The sequence below is a fragment of the Salvelinus namaycush genome, chromosome 20 (assembly GCF_016432855.1).
Source record: "Salvelinus namaycush isolate Seneca chromosome 20, SaNama_1.0, whole genome shotgun sequence".
Taxonomy (NCBI): Eukaryota; Metazoa; Chordata; class Actinopteri; order Salmoniformes; family Salmonidae; genus Salvelinus; species Salvelinus namaycush.
In genome coordinates, this window is record NC_052326.1 from 10,598,984 (window position 1) to 10,616,110 (window position 17,127).

General features: G+C 40.9%; 1 protein-coding gene and 1 long non-coding RNA gene across 6 annotated transcripts in view; one reads left to right on the top strand and one right to left on the bottom strand.

Moving 5' to 3' along the window:
• LOC120065023 overlaps nucleotides 1-2,064 on the top strand; it is a 28,235-nt gene extending 26,171 nt beyond the window's left edge. Inside the window, exon 2 of the long non-coding RNA XR_005478636.1 lies at nucleotides 1,073-2,064. This is a non-coding gene — a long non-coding RNA (uncharacterized LOC120065023). The remainder of the gene's footprint in view (nucleotides 1-1,072) is intronic.
• Nucleotides 1-16,604, bottom strand: part of LOC120065021 (transcriptional enhancer factor TEF-5-like) — a 38,290-nt gene extending 21,686 nt beyond the window's left edge. For all 5 annotated transcript variants that reach the window (XM_039015673.1, XM_039015671.1, XM_039015672.1 and 2 more), the window contains exons 1-3: nucleotides 16,456-16,604; nucleotides 16,011-16,151; nucleotides 1,026-1,275 (exon numbers count right to left, since the gene is read on the bottom strand). In XM_039015673.1, coding sequence (XP_038871601.1) covers nucleotides 1,026-1,149 — 124 coding nt within the window. In that variant the 5' untranslated portion in view covers nucleotides 1,150-1,275; nucleotides 16,011-16,151; nucleotides 16,456-16,604. The remainder of the gene's footprint in view (nucleotides 1-1,025; nucleotides 1,276-16,010; nucleotides 16,152-16,455) is intronic.
• Between the last annotated feature and the right edge of the window lie 523 nt (nucleotides 16,605-17,127).

Below are 17,127 nucleotides of genomic sequence, written 5' to 3' on the forward strand. Positions count from 1 at the left end.
CGTATGGGAGGGGCGGGGCGGGAAACATTGCTTTCTTTGCCTAAAGGATTGTGCAAGAACAACTAGAGCCTTAACATGACAGGCTTCTGTGGTTTTATTTGTATTTTTATTTCACCTTTATTTAACCAGGTAGGCTCGTTGAGAACAAGTTCTCATTTACAACTGCGACCTGGCCAAGATAAAGCAAAGCAGTGCGACAGAAACTACAACACAGAGTTACACATGGAATAAACAAGCGTACAGTCAATAACACAATAGAAAAAAAATAAAGTCTGTATACAGTGTGTGCAAATGGCACGAGGAGGTAAGTAGCAAAGTAATTACAATTTAGCAGATTAACACTGGAGTGATATATGAGCAGATGATGGTGTGTAAGTAGTGATACTGGTGTGCAAAAGAGCAGCAAAGTAAATTAAAACAATATGTGGATGAGGTAGGTAGATTGGGTGGGCTATTTACAGATGGACTATGTACAGCCGCAGCGATCGGTTAGCTGCTCAGATAGCAAATGTTTAAAGTTAGTGAGGGAAATGTAAGTCTCTGTGGTGATCAGAATGATGAGAAAAAAATCCATTAACAGTAATAATGAACATCAAAGAAACATGTTTCTTTCTGTAGACTACAAGCTGCTGAGGTGTTTTCCCTCCCTCACTCCAGAAGGGAATGGGATCCAAACTCATTGAGCCACAGGCGTTTTCAATGAATGAGCCAGAAAGGGATGCAGGGCAAATTAACACGTGGACTAAGTTTGGTGTGTGCGTGCACCAAATAGTACAGAAGTGCATAAATGACTTAATTTAAGCTTTTAGATACAGAACTAATTATGTTAGGTATAACTAGACAAATAAACTACTGAATCTGGTTTGGTTGACGACAAAGAAAGTCTCTTGAGAGGTAAAACATTAACAATGTGGCTGATGGAGCCAATCAAACCACAGCACCTTATTTTGGCATCTACATTGATGATGAAAAACGTTATCATACATTTATTTTACTGTCTGTTTGTGTGTATGTGTTTTACTCACCGTACATCTTGCCTTCGTCTGAGAGGATGATTTTCCTCCGTCCACAGGGGGGGTAGATGGCCAGGGCCTCCTGGAAGCTTTGCTCTATGTCTGGGCTCCACACCCCCTCGGCGTCCCCGTCCATGGCCTTGTCCAGCTCATCGTTCCCCTCGTCCAGCCCATCCCCCGGGCTACCGTTGGCACTCCACTCGTTGGACGCAATGGTGGCGGCTCACCCTGGGCCCGACCCCGAGCCCCACAGTCAGAGGATCTGGGAGAGAGAGACCTTCATTAAAATTTATCAATTTAGTCATTTAGCACAGTAGTTGCCAAACTGTCCCCCCCCCCGCCCCAAAAAAGAGGAACTCAGTCCAGCTTTCAACCTACTCTTGAAAGTTGTAATAGTAGAATGCACAAGGTGCAATTTCAAAATTGGGTAGTGTATCATCAGTTTTCCTCATCATATCAGTCATTGCATACCTTAGAGAGCTATGTCAGCTAATGTTTTTTTGGATAGTTTTTTTTTAGCCCATAGATTTTGTTGTAATGTTTGAGTCATTAAAATATCACATGAATACACATTAGACATGGCAAAATGTATAGAATTGCAAGACAAGTAGCTTTAAAACGGCAATATTTTCTCTGATCCCCATGACAAAAAGTGTAGAATTGCAGGAAATAAGCGTTAAACCTGGAAAATGTTCTCTCCGCCAATAAGAGGGGTGTGAACAGTTTGTGTCAAGAACAGTGCTTGTGCCCATAGGAATATACATAGTGCGCGCGCGCTTGCAGGTTTGACACTCTTATCCAGAGTGAATTACAGTAGTGAGGCATTCAGATTCATACTTTTTTGGGGGTATTTTCATTACGAAAAAGTACGAAAAGGGTATGTTGTAATCGTTGTCAACAACTTCACCGTCACCTTTAGCTGGCAAGTGCATTTCAAATTCTGCCTTATAAAGTAGTGTAGAATTGCAGGAAATAAGCTTTAAACCTGGCCTCAGCTGTCTGTTTTCATTGAAATCATAAAATCTGTACAAATAAACAATACAGCCACTAATTATTACCATTTCCTAGCCTTTGTCTCTAAAACTGCCAAATGAATTCAAGATATTCTATAAAAACCTAGTATAAAGAGCACACTAATCAGCAGTGGCCTCAAATAATTATTGTGGTTAGGGGACTTTGTCCCAATGTGGTTGGCTCATGACTAAGAGCAGGCCGAGATCTTAAGTATTTTTCAAGCTGCCTCTTCGGCATTGTATTGTTTCTGAAACGAGCGTCCCCGAAGTATCCATTATTCCAGGATGCGTGTGTTTATATATCTGAAATTCTGCAGTTGTTGACAAAAATACACACATTGGACAAATATGGGGAAGGCCAATTGGGATGGTCCTATGGGTAAACTCAACTCCTCACGTTACAAGAACATTTTGAGGTTCCTCTGTAAAACAAATTCACGAGGGCATCGTTGCACATTTTAAAGTCGCTGTTTTGACAATTTCCACAATGCAACTTCAGAAATATGAATTGGAGGATTAAGACAGATGTGAAAAGAAAAGCTAAAGTATTGTTTTCTAAAAATCACAACTACCCCATTGTACAAAGTTGACATTTTTCTTCACTAAAAGACCAAAGATGCATACAACAGGCATTGTTTCTCCATTTATAACTCTATACTCAATAAGAATATGTACAAGTAACTGCCAAAATAAAGGAAACCCCTACATAAACTTTCTCAATAGGGCGTTGGGCCACCACGAGCTGCCAGAACAGCTTCAATGCGCCGTGGCATAGATTCTACAAGTGTCTGGAACTCTATTGGAGGGACGCAACACCATTCTTCCATGAGAAATTCCATTATTTTGTGTTTTGTTGATGCTGGTGGAACACGCTGCCTCAGGCGCCGCTTCAGAATCTCCCATAAGTGTTCAATTGGGTTGAGATCTGGTGCCTGAGACACACACACACACACTTGAAACCCCCTACGCTCCTTTGAAACCCCTCTTTCAAAGTCTCTGAGATCTCTTCTTCTTTTTTTACTAGCCACGGTAGCCAAAATAATGGGCAACTTGGCATTTTTATACATTCCCTGAGCATGATGGGATGAAGAACTGCCCGAAAAACCAGTTCTACCTCCTGAAGGGAAAACCCTCCAATCCAGTCTGACTAGGCCTGAATGTAACGCAGTAGGCCAGTCACAAACAGCAGAGTTAGTTGCTAGCTAACATCCATAACTAAGTGGAATGCCTAGTTTGAAGTTTCATTAGTCATATGTACGGGATACACATGGTATACACCGTCCAACGAAATGCTTCCTTGCAGGTTCCTTCTCGACAATGCAACAACAATAAGGGTAAAGGGTTAGGTTAAGGGGTAAGGTTTGGGAAAATAGGATTTTGAATGAAAATGTATTTTAGGTCCCTAGGGAGATAGAAGAACAAAGTGTGTGTGTGTGCAAAGATGCAGAGAGTCAGTGCAGGTAGTCAGTTCAAATGTTCAGCAGTCTAATAAGTCTGGTTGAGGGACAGTGTGAGATTGTGAGGTAAACCTGAGAGCTTTGGGCCCCCCAGGACCAAGGTTGGTGTTAAAGCCCCGACTGAATGTGGAGATCACGGCAGCATTTGAGCAGCACTCGTATTCAAGCTAAAAGTCCACAGAGATCAGGCTGCAGCTATGCATCTACCCCAACACAACTCAAGATGAGCAGATCCAATGACCAGAAACTGCTACAGAAACTTCCCGCAGTCAACGTCCACTGCAGTCGAAAGGTGTAGGTGCATATTGCATAATGCACATGCAAGTATCTAGTAGAATCCATTACGTGTTGGGTCACTTAAGAGCAGCAATGTTGGGTCACTTAAGAGCAGCAATGTTGGGTCAAGTATGTCCAAATGGTGTGTACATTTTTTGGAGGCAGTCCCAGTGTTAATCCTAGCTGTATCATAGTAGTGAAGACACAGCTGTCTTTTTCCCATTCAAGCTAGGATCATAGGAGTAGGTTGTTGAATAGTGAGAGTGATTCTGAGTTTCTTAAGTTTTGTCATGGGGATTTGACAGTACCGATCAGGATCCCTGAGTAATGGGTTATAATAGTATATGAGTCTGTTTAGTAGGGTGCTGCTGTGCTGTGTGTGAAAGAGAAGCTCTCATGGAGAGCGAGGCTTACATTCCAGACATGTCCTTATTAAGAAAGGGCTGTGAGCGCTCACTGTTCCTCCTCCTGCCTCTTTTGTGTCAACCCGACGCCCCCCCCCCCCCCACTCCAACCCTACGCCCAGCGCTCAGAACGTCTCTGCCCAAATAAGGACTGGAGACCAAGGGATACATGTAGGGGGGAGGGAGGGGAGGGGAAAGGATTGGAGGGGGCGGACTGTCCAATTTTAGGCGTCCACTTCGGGGTCTGGAGAACAGTAGGATTGTTTCTGCTGGAATGCAACATCAGCATGGACAGAGAGAGAGACACACAACCACACTCACAGCCTCTCCATGACGCTGCCTGACGCTAACCACCAAAGAGAGAGCATTGTCAACGCTATGATTATATTGACTGTTTCACTATATTACTGGGTAATTCAATATAATGCAGTAAAACAGTGCTGAAAAGTCTAAATTGCCCATGACACAGCAAACGGAAATGAGACACTTGCATACAACTGTGCAATTGTGTATTTAACTATCAACAATGGTTTTACAAAGTAAAAATGTCAGATGCTACATTATGGCTATTTCAATTAGCCTACTACGATAATTGGGAACTCCTAGGACCAAAGCAATTAACCTATTAAATGTTACAGTTATTAGACAGTGTTAACATTATTAAAACACCAAACCATAAGGGGTTTAGGTACATACAGATGTAGGATCTTAATTTGATCACTCTTTTGTTGCTGAGAATTTTCCTGCAACAGGAAATGCAAACTTGTAGTGTACTCAAGGTTGAAAAAGGCTTCTAAAGTTTGTAATTTACACTTTAAAATGTCAGACTTGACATCAATCCCTACAAAAAATGTCCCTTAATTATAATCCACATAAATATTTGCATTCCCTGTTGTTGCAGGATAATTTTCCTGCTGCAGCAAACTGGCTCAAATTAAGATCCTAGAAAATTAAGTCGATGTGTTGTGAATTACACAGTAAAATCTTAAATGTCGCTGACTCAACTAAAAAAAGAAGCATTTTGCATCTAGGAAATGTGTGTGTATATTTTTTCCCTCCCATTTATTTCCCCATTTAAGACATCTGCATGCTTCCCATCCGAAAAAGTTTGGAATAGTTTGTGCATATGACGACATTTTGTGACATTTTTGTTTGTTTTGGCCTAAGGCAAGTTTTTTTTGGGGGGGGGGGGGCTGTTCGTGCACACAACATTTTTTCTCGAGGCAACCCGAAGTTTGGAAGCCGAAGTCTACGTCCCTTCGTCGGTGATTGGTCAACAGTTCGATTCTTCAATGAAGTGTTTGTTGTGATTCAACGATAGACGACTCGTTTTCATGAACATTTTTCACTTGAGAAATACTGCACTAAACATCTTAGTTAGACATAAAATTGCACAACTAGGATCTCCTTGGCAAAAACACTCATCAATTTGTAAATTATCTTACTTATTTTACCTTTATTTAACTAGGCAAGTCAGTTAAGAACAAATTCTTATTTTCAATGACGGCCTAGGAACAGTGGGTTAACAAGTGACTACTGGCTAAGGTGGACAAACAGTACTAAGATGGACAAACGGTACTATTTTCTCATTTAAGGTTGTATGTAAGCACACTCGTTTGGTTCACCTAAACATTTGCTCTGCAAATGTAAAATATTCAAAACCCTCAGAAGATAGACTATATATCAAATCAGCTGTTACTCACAAAGAAGAAAGGCCCTTTGATTCCTTATGGGTAAAACACAGCACATCTGTGATGGGAGGCTGACAACAGAGAGCACAGATTTAGCATCATGCACACACACATAAACACACAGAAGCACACTCACTGATACGGACACAAATATAAACACACACAAGCAGGCAGAAACATATACACAAATAGACTTTCGATGAATGGCGTATTTCACCTGTTGCCAGATGGTATAAGGCCTCTTGATTGAATGACACGGTAAACTGAGATTGAATACAAAGTCAGGCGAGACACACACACTTCCCGGTCGTCACTAGTTAACACAGCCACAAAGTCATAATAATGGCTAAACTGAGCCTATTTCTACAATTTATCTTCTTAAAATCAGATTTTAAAACTAACACTACCCTTAATCACACTGTTAACTTTGTGCCTAACCTTAAATTAAGTCCAAAAAGAAAATTGTAGTTTCCGTGAATTTTTGTCGGTATTTTGACTTTGTGGCTGTGGTAACTAATGACAACCAGACTTCCCCTCCCACACTCTCGGAGTAGGTCCAGCGATAGACCTGACTGAGACCAACATGCTACAGATTCCAATGTGCAGCAGGAATTTGTTCTGCATGATATTGGCAAAAATCTAATTGCAATTTATCTACCAAATATTGTGATTTGGCTTGTGATATAGATCAAAACACTTGGGTATAGAAATAGAATGTTTCATATTAAGAAGCAAAGTGGAAAGCAGCATTTTTCTTGTTTGGAACGATCTGTTGGCTGCATTTAACCTAACAGAACAGCATGCAAACTTATAGTGAATCTAACAGCAGGGAGGAGGAACTGCGCTGCTTGAGTGACAGGAGGTGAGGCTTTGTGTGTGTGGCAAGCAGCCGCAATAGGAGAAAGGGAGAGAGATGAGAGTAAACTATTACTATCTCCCTTTCGCCAATTTTTTTTTAAACGGACATTACACAAGGCTGAGGGGAGGTTCAAAATATTGTTATATGGATATCTCTTGCGATATGGAAATTGCACATGTCAATATTGTGATTTTGATGTGAATTCGGTTCATTGTGCAGCCCTAGCAGGAATGTAAATACCAGTGGAAAGCTATGCACCTCACACATTCATTCAAACTCCACCATTCACAGCCTAGAAATCCTCTCCATCTGTTTTCCCATGCCTCATAAAGCTACAGATGTAGAATCTTAATTTGAGCCAGTTTACTACAGCAGGAAAATAATCCCGGAGAAACAGGAAATGTGAATTATTATGTTATTATAATTACTGGACATTTTTGTAGGGGTTGACACATTTTGTCTGAAATTTTAAAGAGGAAATTACAAACTTTAAAAGCCTTTTTAAAACTCAAATACACTACAAGTTTGCTGTGCAAGAAAATTCAAAAACTAAAGAGTGATCAAATTAAGATCCTACATTTTCAGGACTTTGACATATCTTTGCACCGGCCCCTGTGCAGGTTTGCTGGTCTATACTTTTCCCAGCGTTGCTTATAATAATACATCCCATGTAATGCTGAATATGTTTGAGTCACTATATGTCCTGGCCCACTCTTCTTCTATGGGAAATTGTCGGTATAAACACAGGAAGGAATTCCATGTGACTCCTGAGAGCATGTGTGTTATATTATGTGTTTAACTGTCCACAGTCAACATGTGAAAACCCTCACAGAGACAGCCACAGACAGGAAAACAAGTAGAGGTTGTGTGTATTTTGGCTGTGGATGGAGGATTGTATAGGGATAACCAGTGATTTATACACTCAACCAATGTTTATAAAAAGAGGACATCACCCTGATGCATTCAAAAGATGATCCATTTGTCTTTTAATTGGTGGAGTAGGGGAATGACGAGGTGAAAAATGACAGACCCTACACTATGACATGGGGGGACATCCGTGTTCCATTCCAAAAGTGGTGGGAAAGTAACGTTTCATTCATACGTTGCACTTCGATACAAACAGGATGGATTTCAGAAATAAATAATAGTTTTACAGAGACTAAACATCCCCTGAGAGGGAGAAGTCTGGCCTATTGGACAATGGTGTAACTGATGAGGAAACCAGGGTTCAGACAGACATCATCCTCCAAAGTAATCCTTGACTGGACAGCCAACCAATGCTGTCAATCAAATGAGGTCATCTTTACATGAAGTCGTTTCAAGTCAACGTGTAAAATGCCCTCGACAAACACTCAACTGTGACACTACGAAGCAAACGGCATTGGAGAGCTAAGTAGCCTAACTCCCACTCTGAGCAGATGTCCCATTGAAATTGAATGGGATCATACCGAAGGGATATGCATTTCGCTCAACCTCATGCATTTGCTCACCGTCATGCCCGTACACAATAAGTTAAGTTCCTAGCCTCAGAGATTTAGAACAAACAAAGCAACAAAACGGGTACATGTCGGTGGACTGTAAAAGTAACAAAACTGGTACATGTTGGTGGACTGTAAAAGTAACAGAACTGGTACATGTTGGTGGACTGTAAAAGTAACAAAACTGGTACATGTTGGTGGACTGTAAAAGTAACAGAACTGGTACATGTTGGTGGACTGTAAAAGTAACAGAACTGGTACATGTTGGTGGACTGTAAAAGTAACAGAACTGGTACATGTCGGTGGACTGTAAAAGTAACAAAACGGGTACATGTCGGTGGACTGTAAAAGTAACAGAACTGGTACATGTCGGTGGACTGTAACAATAACAAAACGGGTACATGTTGGTGGACTGTAAAAGTAACAGAACTGGTACATGTCGGTGGACTGTAACAATAACAAAACTGGTACATGTTGGTGGACTGTAACAATAACAAAACGGGTACATGTTGGTGGACTGTAAAAGTAACAGAACTGGTACATGTTGGTGGACTGTAACAATAACAAAACGGGTACATGTCGGTGGACTGTAAAAGTAACAGAACTGGTACATGTTGGTGGACTGTAACAATAATAAAATGGGTACAGGTTAGTGGACTGCATAGTCTTCCTCCCATCTGTTTATAATATCATGTCTTTGTCAGATTGTTCCTGTCTGTCAGAATGCAGGCTTTGTTAGGGCTGCTGTTGCAGCTGGGACACTTGCTGGTGAGGGCCTCCAAGAGAGGTACCCCCCCCCCCCCGAGGGCAGACCCCAACCCTTAGCCTAAGCCCTGCACACACCCATCTATCACTCATACTAAACACACACAAGCACACCATATTTGAATATTTCTCTCTTTCTGCACACAACCCCAAAGAAAATCCCATTATCATGGCTGAAGGGCCTACTATAAAACACAATTATACACAGATGCACACATTCTCTCTCTCTCTGAGACACCCACACACTCAGAGCCTCACAAACACACACTTGACAAGGAGAACAACAGGACTTGGCGATTGAAGGAGCAGCTGCTCTCTAAGGTCAGATTACAGATTTTTGTTTTTTTAAATACACTCAGGCAAAGAGATCGGTTCTCTTACAGGGCTGGAGACAGTTCCTTACCCCTGACCAACTGACACACACACACACACACACCCACACACACTCTTGATCTTTCTCTCTCTACGCAAAAGCAGATTATTTTACCACTGGGTTACAGTACGCAATCAGGTTTAAGTCCATGTTAAAACGTTTCATTTCAATAGTTGAAAAGGAAGGTGAGCTGCCTATTGAGTAGCCTAGTCGAGTTTTGCCTCTGAGAGGAAAGAGGGAGAGAGGGCCAAGACACTGCCAGTCCTCCCTCCCCTCCTAGACTCCCAAGTGTATGAGAGCCCCATCTCAGAGCACTAGAGGAGCTCCCCCTCCCCCTCCCGTCTGTGTTTGGCCCTAATAAATTCTCTCCAGCTCCTCCAATAACTTCCTCCTACTTCCTCTCTGGCACGGCGCTCAGGAAACAATCAGAGCTGAGAGTGAGCGGAGGGCTGGACAACCGACAGCTCACACGGCAAGAGGCAGAGGGAGAGAAAGGGAAGGGGAGACAGCTAGAGAAGGAGAGAGAGAGACGGAAAGTGTAGGACAGAGGTAGAACGAGAGGGAAAGAGTACGGCGAAATAGAGGGAGAGGCAGAAGGAAAAAGAGAGAGGGGCTTACATTCACAGTCAGTAAGGCAGTCACACTCTAAGCAGCTTGATTCTCTTTGGATACCCACAAAAAGGCATGTTTGAATTGGAAAGGCTGAAATCAACTGAAATATTTCCAAGTCTGACAGAAAGAGAAACAAATGTTAGAAACTTTCCCAATCTGCCATGAGACATCAAAAAAAGTATTCCTTCTAGTATAAAACATCAACCCAGAGCCTGAATGGCGGGTGATTGACTAATCCATGTCCTCCTACAACACAGACCCTGCAGACTAGGGTCTACCGCAGCATCTCACAGCTCCATGGAGTACAGCTTCAATCCAGCCGACCAACAGAGGAAAGACTGACACAAAGCGGAGAGAGCGCGCCAGACTGCTTATTTTACAGCCTGATTCAGCAGTTTAATCAGACATTTTCCAGGGAGCGTTGCAGAGCAGTCGTCCTCTCCTCCTCGCCTGAGTTGTTCATTCTGTGGTGAGGCCAGCGGTTTGGTGCCTTAATCTGTGAAACCTTTAAGACGTTGCGTAATTTATGCACAAGTGCGCAAGCTTATACAGTTACTCATATAGCCCGGCGATAAAGGATCATCTATATGTTGTACTTGTTGCATGGCAAGAAAAATGAGGTCAGGAAAGTAAAAATTTAAAAATTAAGTTTATGAAGGAACTAACTTTCAAACCCAAAACCCAGAGGTGATCATCCTTTCCAAATGAATTAACAGCCATTGTGTAGCCGACAACTCATTTAACAGACAAAGCATAAGAAGCCCGGGTTGATACTTTACACAACACTTTTAGATGTGTATGATGCTTAGTACGGTCTAAATTCTTCAGTAAGTGTGTGGTTTGGTTTTGGAGAGGTCGTCCTCCAACTCCTCACTCTAAAGGCAGGGATTAAGAGCGAGGCTTCATACGAGTGCCCCTTTTAAGTCATTGGAGCCCCACTCCAACACAATGCCCACTACATCAGTCATAAGACAGGATCCCAGAAAGCCAGGCCTGTTTTGTTGCCCCCATCATTGATAATGGACACCACCTAGAGACACAAACTAACAAACAGACTTCCTGTTTACTGCTGCATAAAGCATGAGCCCACAGAGTTGTGTTGTCATTCTCTCGATACAATAGAGGGTTGGTTTGTGAAGTTCATCACTATCAACAGTCGGTTGCAACAAGAGCAACTGAAAAGTGAAGCCATTTGGGAAAAATGGACACAAAGACTATACTGTTCTAGGCCACTCCCAAGCTCCTCCCTTGAGCAGTCAGGGAGGCCAGAAGTCGTATCTGTTAGTTAGGGCCTTACTGCATGAGGAGAACATGTCAACAAGCCCATGCACTCAATACATTCATGTTAATCAAAGGTTTATTCATGGTATCCTAATTCGGCTAAGACATGGTAATTGCTGAGGGGTGCATTGACTCTGATCCAGGAAATAAGGATAGCATCACATATGCTTACGACAAATCTAACAATGCCTTAGAACCACATTAAAGTGCATTGTACCTGGCTACAAATGAAATATTCCCCAAATGAATATTCTTTATGCGCTCTTGAGGCTTGAGTTAAATATTATACTCCTTCTATGTTGTGAAGGCCAGATCTCTCTGAGGCTCTCTCTGTGTGTCTGCAACAGTCACAAGTGGTATTTGTTCAGACCTCTGTTGACCGAAGGGTATGTGGCCACCATTTGGAAGACCACTTCTGGCGATGGTGCTAAAAAGGCAACCAACGTCTGCACAAAATGGGCAGAGCTCATTAGCCTTTCTTCGGAGGGGTTTTAGCACAAACCAGTGAAGTTGCTCTCATATAGCTGGGTCGTTTCTAGCACTCTCCAGAACAAACAACTACCTATAGTATTTTAAAGGAAGGTATGTCTGAAAATAGGAAATGGATACAAAATGTAAACATTTAAAATGATATGCTGTCTGAGCATAAGATAATATCATCTGAAGAGCAATTAACCCAGTCAGATAAATGACACATTTTAACAGTAGGCCTACTTACAAGTAGATTTTTGGAATCCTTAAAAATAGTATAGGCTTGTCACTCTGATGTTTTTTTTGCAGTACACCAAATAGACCATTTTATTCACGACCATGAAAACCACAGCGGTGGCAACATAAAAAATAAAAATAAATCCCTGATTACATTGTTAAAGAGAGGGACACATTTATTATCCATGCCATGCCAATGCATGAAGATCTGAGTCAATGCCTGGATAGTAGCTGTGTTATAATTAAGCAATATATGGCCAATATACCACAGCCTAAGGGCTATTCTTAAGCACAACGCAACGAGTGCTTGGACACAGCCCTTAGCCGTGGTATGTTGGCCATATACCACAAACCCCCGAGGTATACGGTCTGTTATAAACTGGGTGGTTCAAGCCCTGAATGCTGATTGGCTGACAGCCGTGGTATATCAGACTGTATACCACGGGTATGACAAAACATTTATTTTTACTGCTCTAATTATGTTGGTAACAAGTTTATAATGGCAATAAGGCACCTCGGGGGTTTGGTATACGGCCAATATAACACGGCTAAGGGCTGTATCCAGGCACTCCATAAGAACAGCCCTTAGCCGTGGTATATTGGCCATATACCACACCCCCTTGGGCCTTATTGCTTAAATATACCATGGCTGTCAGCCAATCAGCATTCAGGGCTCGAACCACCCAGTTTATTAAATACAAAATAGCCGCACCATCCCGCCCCAGAGTTTCTAACATTTTCCTAAATTACACTTTCGACTTCATCAACCTATATTATTAGCTTTGGAAAAAGGTGTTGTAAGTTCACATCTGCACTTGACTGTCTTATTACCCTTTCTGTCCTGAAATAAAAGCCCCTGCCCAGTGCCCGTACACTAAGCTGGGATGGAACAGGTTAATTAAATCATTGTTTGTACCGATGGCCTGGGGAACTACAGCTAGGGAGACCAGAAGAGAAACTACCCACTTTAAGAGAATATTGTTCAAATAATCAAGTTGACCACAGGCATTAGAGCAGGCAGGCAGGCAGCTATGGCCTTTGCGTTACAAGTAAAGCTGCTAGGCGTAAACAAAATATACTTCGCCCACAGAGTAGTCTCGGAGTATGAGTTGCAGTGTTGCAATTTGTTTGAGAAAGAGCTGATTGTGTTGGGACTGAGAGCAGAGCAAAGCAAAGCGCTAGTCTGCTACATGCATGTTGCATAAACACACTGAGGACGGAGGGAGAATCTGTCAGAGCAGCAGAATATTGATCCTTCCCAGATTTACCCTCTCGTCATTACTCCATCACAATCTAATATTAGACACCTTCATTCACAAAGGATACTTTCACTGCTTTCTTTTGTTTTCCCACATGCACACAATTTCCACATTTTCAGAGAGAAAGTAAATTGGCCCAGCTTTGTTGATATTAAAGGGTATTAAAGCTGGAATCCTTCATGGTGAAACTGACATGTCCGTTTGCAATATTACACGAAAAAAGTTACTGCACACAACAAACACAGTTTTTCCCCCCTCTGATATCATTGCACGCGTGATAGAACAGCAGCATACGCAGTGCAATCTTTTTTACCTTGATGCGCCGACGCTCCCCACCTCTGCTTCGTCAAACAAAACAAAAACAATAACAACGGCCGTGGGGCAGACAGTGGCACTGTTTCCCCTACTGACGATGACATATTTTTAAAGCTAGAATCCTTAAAGGAGAAACAGCCACTTCCGTTTGCTATATTACAACAACAAAGTTACTGCAAACAACAAACACCGTTTTTCCCTCTTGGACATCACTGCACGTGCGATAGAAGAGGGCACAGCCATTTTTTTTCAACCATGCTGCACGGCGCTCCTCAACTCGGCAACAAAAACAATAATAAAAGCGGTGGGGCGGCCAGTGGCGCTGTTTCCCCCTACTGTGGATTCCATCTAAAAGTGATTCATCTTTCATCTCAACTTTCCTCAGTCACCCAAGTGTTTATGTTGGAAGGTACTATACTTCCAACACAGGACATCAACAATGTGTAACTTCAAAGTATGGTCTGATGGGTTCTGTTTTTAGAGGACCGCCCAAACAGAATAAAAATAGGTAGAGACAAGACTCTATTCCCCTGGTTTAATTCCACAACGTAGTTGTAAAACTAAATGCATGTTTTGGCAGTAAAGTGTAGAAATGATTAATAGCAACCTTTTAAATTCATAAACAGTTTAACTTATTGTGCATATAGATCCTTGAACTTCGGTCAATCCTGAAATCTCCAATACTATCTAAGCCTGCGTATTTGTTATTTGTTTGGTTGCACTAAAATATGATACATAGCAGGCTGCACTATTAGACATCACTTCTTATATTTGGAAGTACTACCTATCTTCGGGTATAAACAATTCCAACAATGTCAACTCCACTACCTGTTGAGCCTATGTACCTCAGTCAGTACTGTTTCCCTATACTGAAACTCATATTGCCACAATATAGACATCACATATTACCCTTACATTATTTATAGCATACTAATTCTAATTGACAACACTTGTATCACATTATCAACCAAATACCATATGTTAGCTTCAATCGTTACTGGAGACTGTATCGGGCAAATAGTAGTCTATCTCTTCGAGAGTCAGAGAATGTGCAGCTGCAACCAGGAGTGCCTGCAGTGGTTCAGCAACTTAGCGAAACTACTGAGTCCATCTGAAAGATTTACAGTTGGGCAGATTACCTGGGGATAGTGCTTGTATGGATCTATTATGTCAATTATAAACAAACCTAAATTGTGATTTGGTGTGATTCTAAATGTTTTCTTTTTTTGTGTGACTTTCTCTCTTATTTCTTTTAACTGTTTTTGTTGTTATTTTTTTAGATTTTTTTATTTAAATCTAACCTTTATTTAACTAGTAAGTCAGTTAAGAACAAATTGTTATTTACAATGATGGCCTACCGGGGAACTGTGGGTTAACTGCCTTGTTCAGGGGCAGAACAACAGATTGTTTCATATAGTTTGATGAAATGGTGACTGACTCTATCTTTCCAGTGGAGTAAACATGAATGGCTTGTTTACCATTTGAATGTAACCCTAAATGTCTATAATCTCAACCCTAAACAGGCTTTTCTGGCTGGTCTACTAACAGTACTTAGTGATGAACCTGAAAGACAACATTATATTGTTCTATCTATTGAATGGCAGTGACTGGACTGTAACATTGTTGTGTACACTTGTTTACAGGGTGGTTAAGAGAGATGGAAAAAGTATAAACCTTGCAAAGCATCACACTTTTTTGGTATTTCTATAATAAGGAAAGCATTTGGAGCAAGAATGGTCTGTTTTCCCAAGCGTAACCAATAGCACACCATGAACAGGTGTTTCTTGAAGATATACAATTATATGCACACAGATCCATCAATTGTAAATGCTTATACATGATTTACCCATATAAAAGAAAGGTTGAAAGAAACAGGTTATGTTTAAATAACTGGCAAATGCGAAAATTGTTGATTTAAAAATCTGCACTAATTTGGCTGTTGAACTATTATTCAGTAAGGGATACACACAAAGGAATAATACAACATTCATTAGAACATATTAAAATAAAAACAGACAATGAATGTGTTTTCCCTATGATGAAGAGAAACAGTCAGAGGACTGATTGGACAAGAAAAATAAACAATTTCCAAGTAAATCTGAACATTTCGTAAACAACAGTGTGTATGTATAGAGGCTGTAGTGGTGTGTGTGTGTACTGAAGTTATGATAGCTTCATGTTCTCTCTGTTGTATTTATACATATATTAATACGCATAAACGACCATGTCAAATTGTAGTAAGACCAACAGCGTATCTTGTTTTGCGTGAAACTGATTGAAACAGATTTGTTTTGTCAGTGTTGCCATTTTCTGGTAAAACAAAATAAGGTAAACATCCATTGAACACATAACATATTACTGTAATATGATAAAGAATAATATGAAATAAAAGTTGTTATTTTTTAGACCTACTTAAATCTAAACATCTATAAATTGGTTGGGGGGGGGGGTCGTATATGGTATCTTTCCTTGGACACGATGTTACCAAATTCGGTGATTCACTTACCTATGGGGTGCAGCAAAACAGCGCGTAAAATGTCGAGTTATGTATTCCTCCAATTTTTCTCTGTCTGTCAATTCTTGGGTATATAACCACTTGATTCTTCTGGAGAACAAGTTTAGAGGAAAGTGGTCCAGATCCAAGCAGCTGTACGAAAAAGAAAGGAAACATGGTCGTTGTTCCACAGTATTGACAAAGAAGCAATACTAATGGCTTATTATTGTCAGTGAGTATGGTCAATATAGTTAAAAGCTTAGCAAAGATTTCCTGCACACAGAGAAAGTCACACACAATATAGGCGATCAATCGCTTATTCTTTTATTCCCTCCCAACGCAGGGAGTTCCACGGAAAAATGCAAAAAATGACAATGATCTGAAAACTTCACCGAGCGCAGCATGAAAACTTCACCGAAAGCTCTTAAACAAAGGGAACAAATTAATGGTTACTCACCTATTATTTGGTAGTCACCCCTCCTGACAAAAGCGAAGGTAACTTACTCATTTTGATACGTAATTTTTGGGCGCATTATCGTTTTCAATAATATTTATCCTGGTTTGACAGTGTAAGTGGAATGTTAGGTATGACTTTGGTATGAAATCAACGCACTACACTGGAAAACGAAGAAAAAAACTTTCAGGGAGGAGCCATTGGGTAACGTCAATCAACATACGTGGGGGCAGTGACTTCACTGAAATCTCCACCCCCACGATTTTGAAAAGACAGTACCGGGTGTCGGTCCTACCGTAGATTATTTCAGAGAAGTCTTATCAAGAAGGATGACTTGTATTGCTTGGTGTGAAACCTGCTGTGTTATAACGCAAGTGGAATAGATATGAATGGAAAGTTATGTGTGTTAAATGAGAACCTGTAGGCTACATTTCATAAAGTAATAATACTGTTACAAAAGTAATAATAATAGGCCTAACAGTATAATTATGATGTTATTGTTATTATTAGCACAAACATTTGCACAGACAATTAACAGTATCATTATTAACATATTATATTACTGTATGTTTCCTCCTGAGGAATTTACACATTCCACTGAAGTAAGGTCGAATATACAGTACCAGTCAAAGGTTTGGACACCTATTCATTTTAGGGTTTTTCTTTATTTTGACT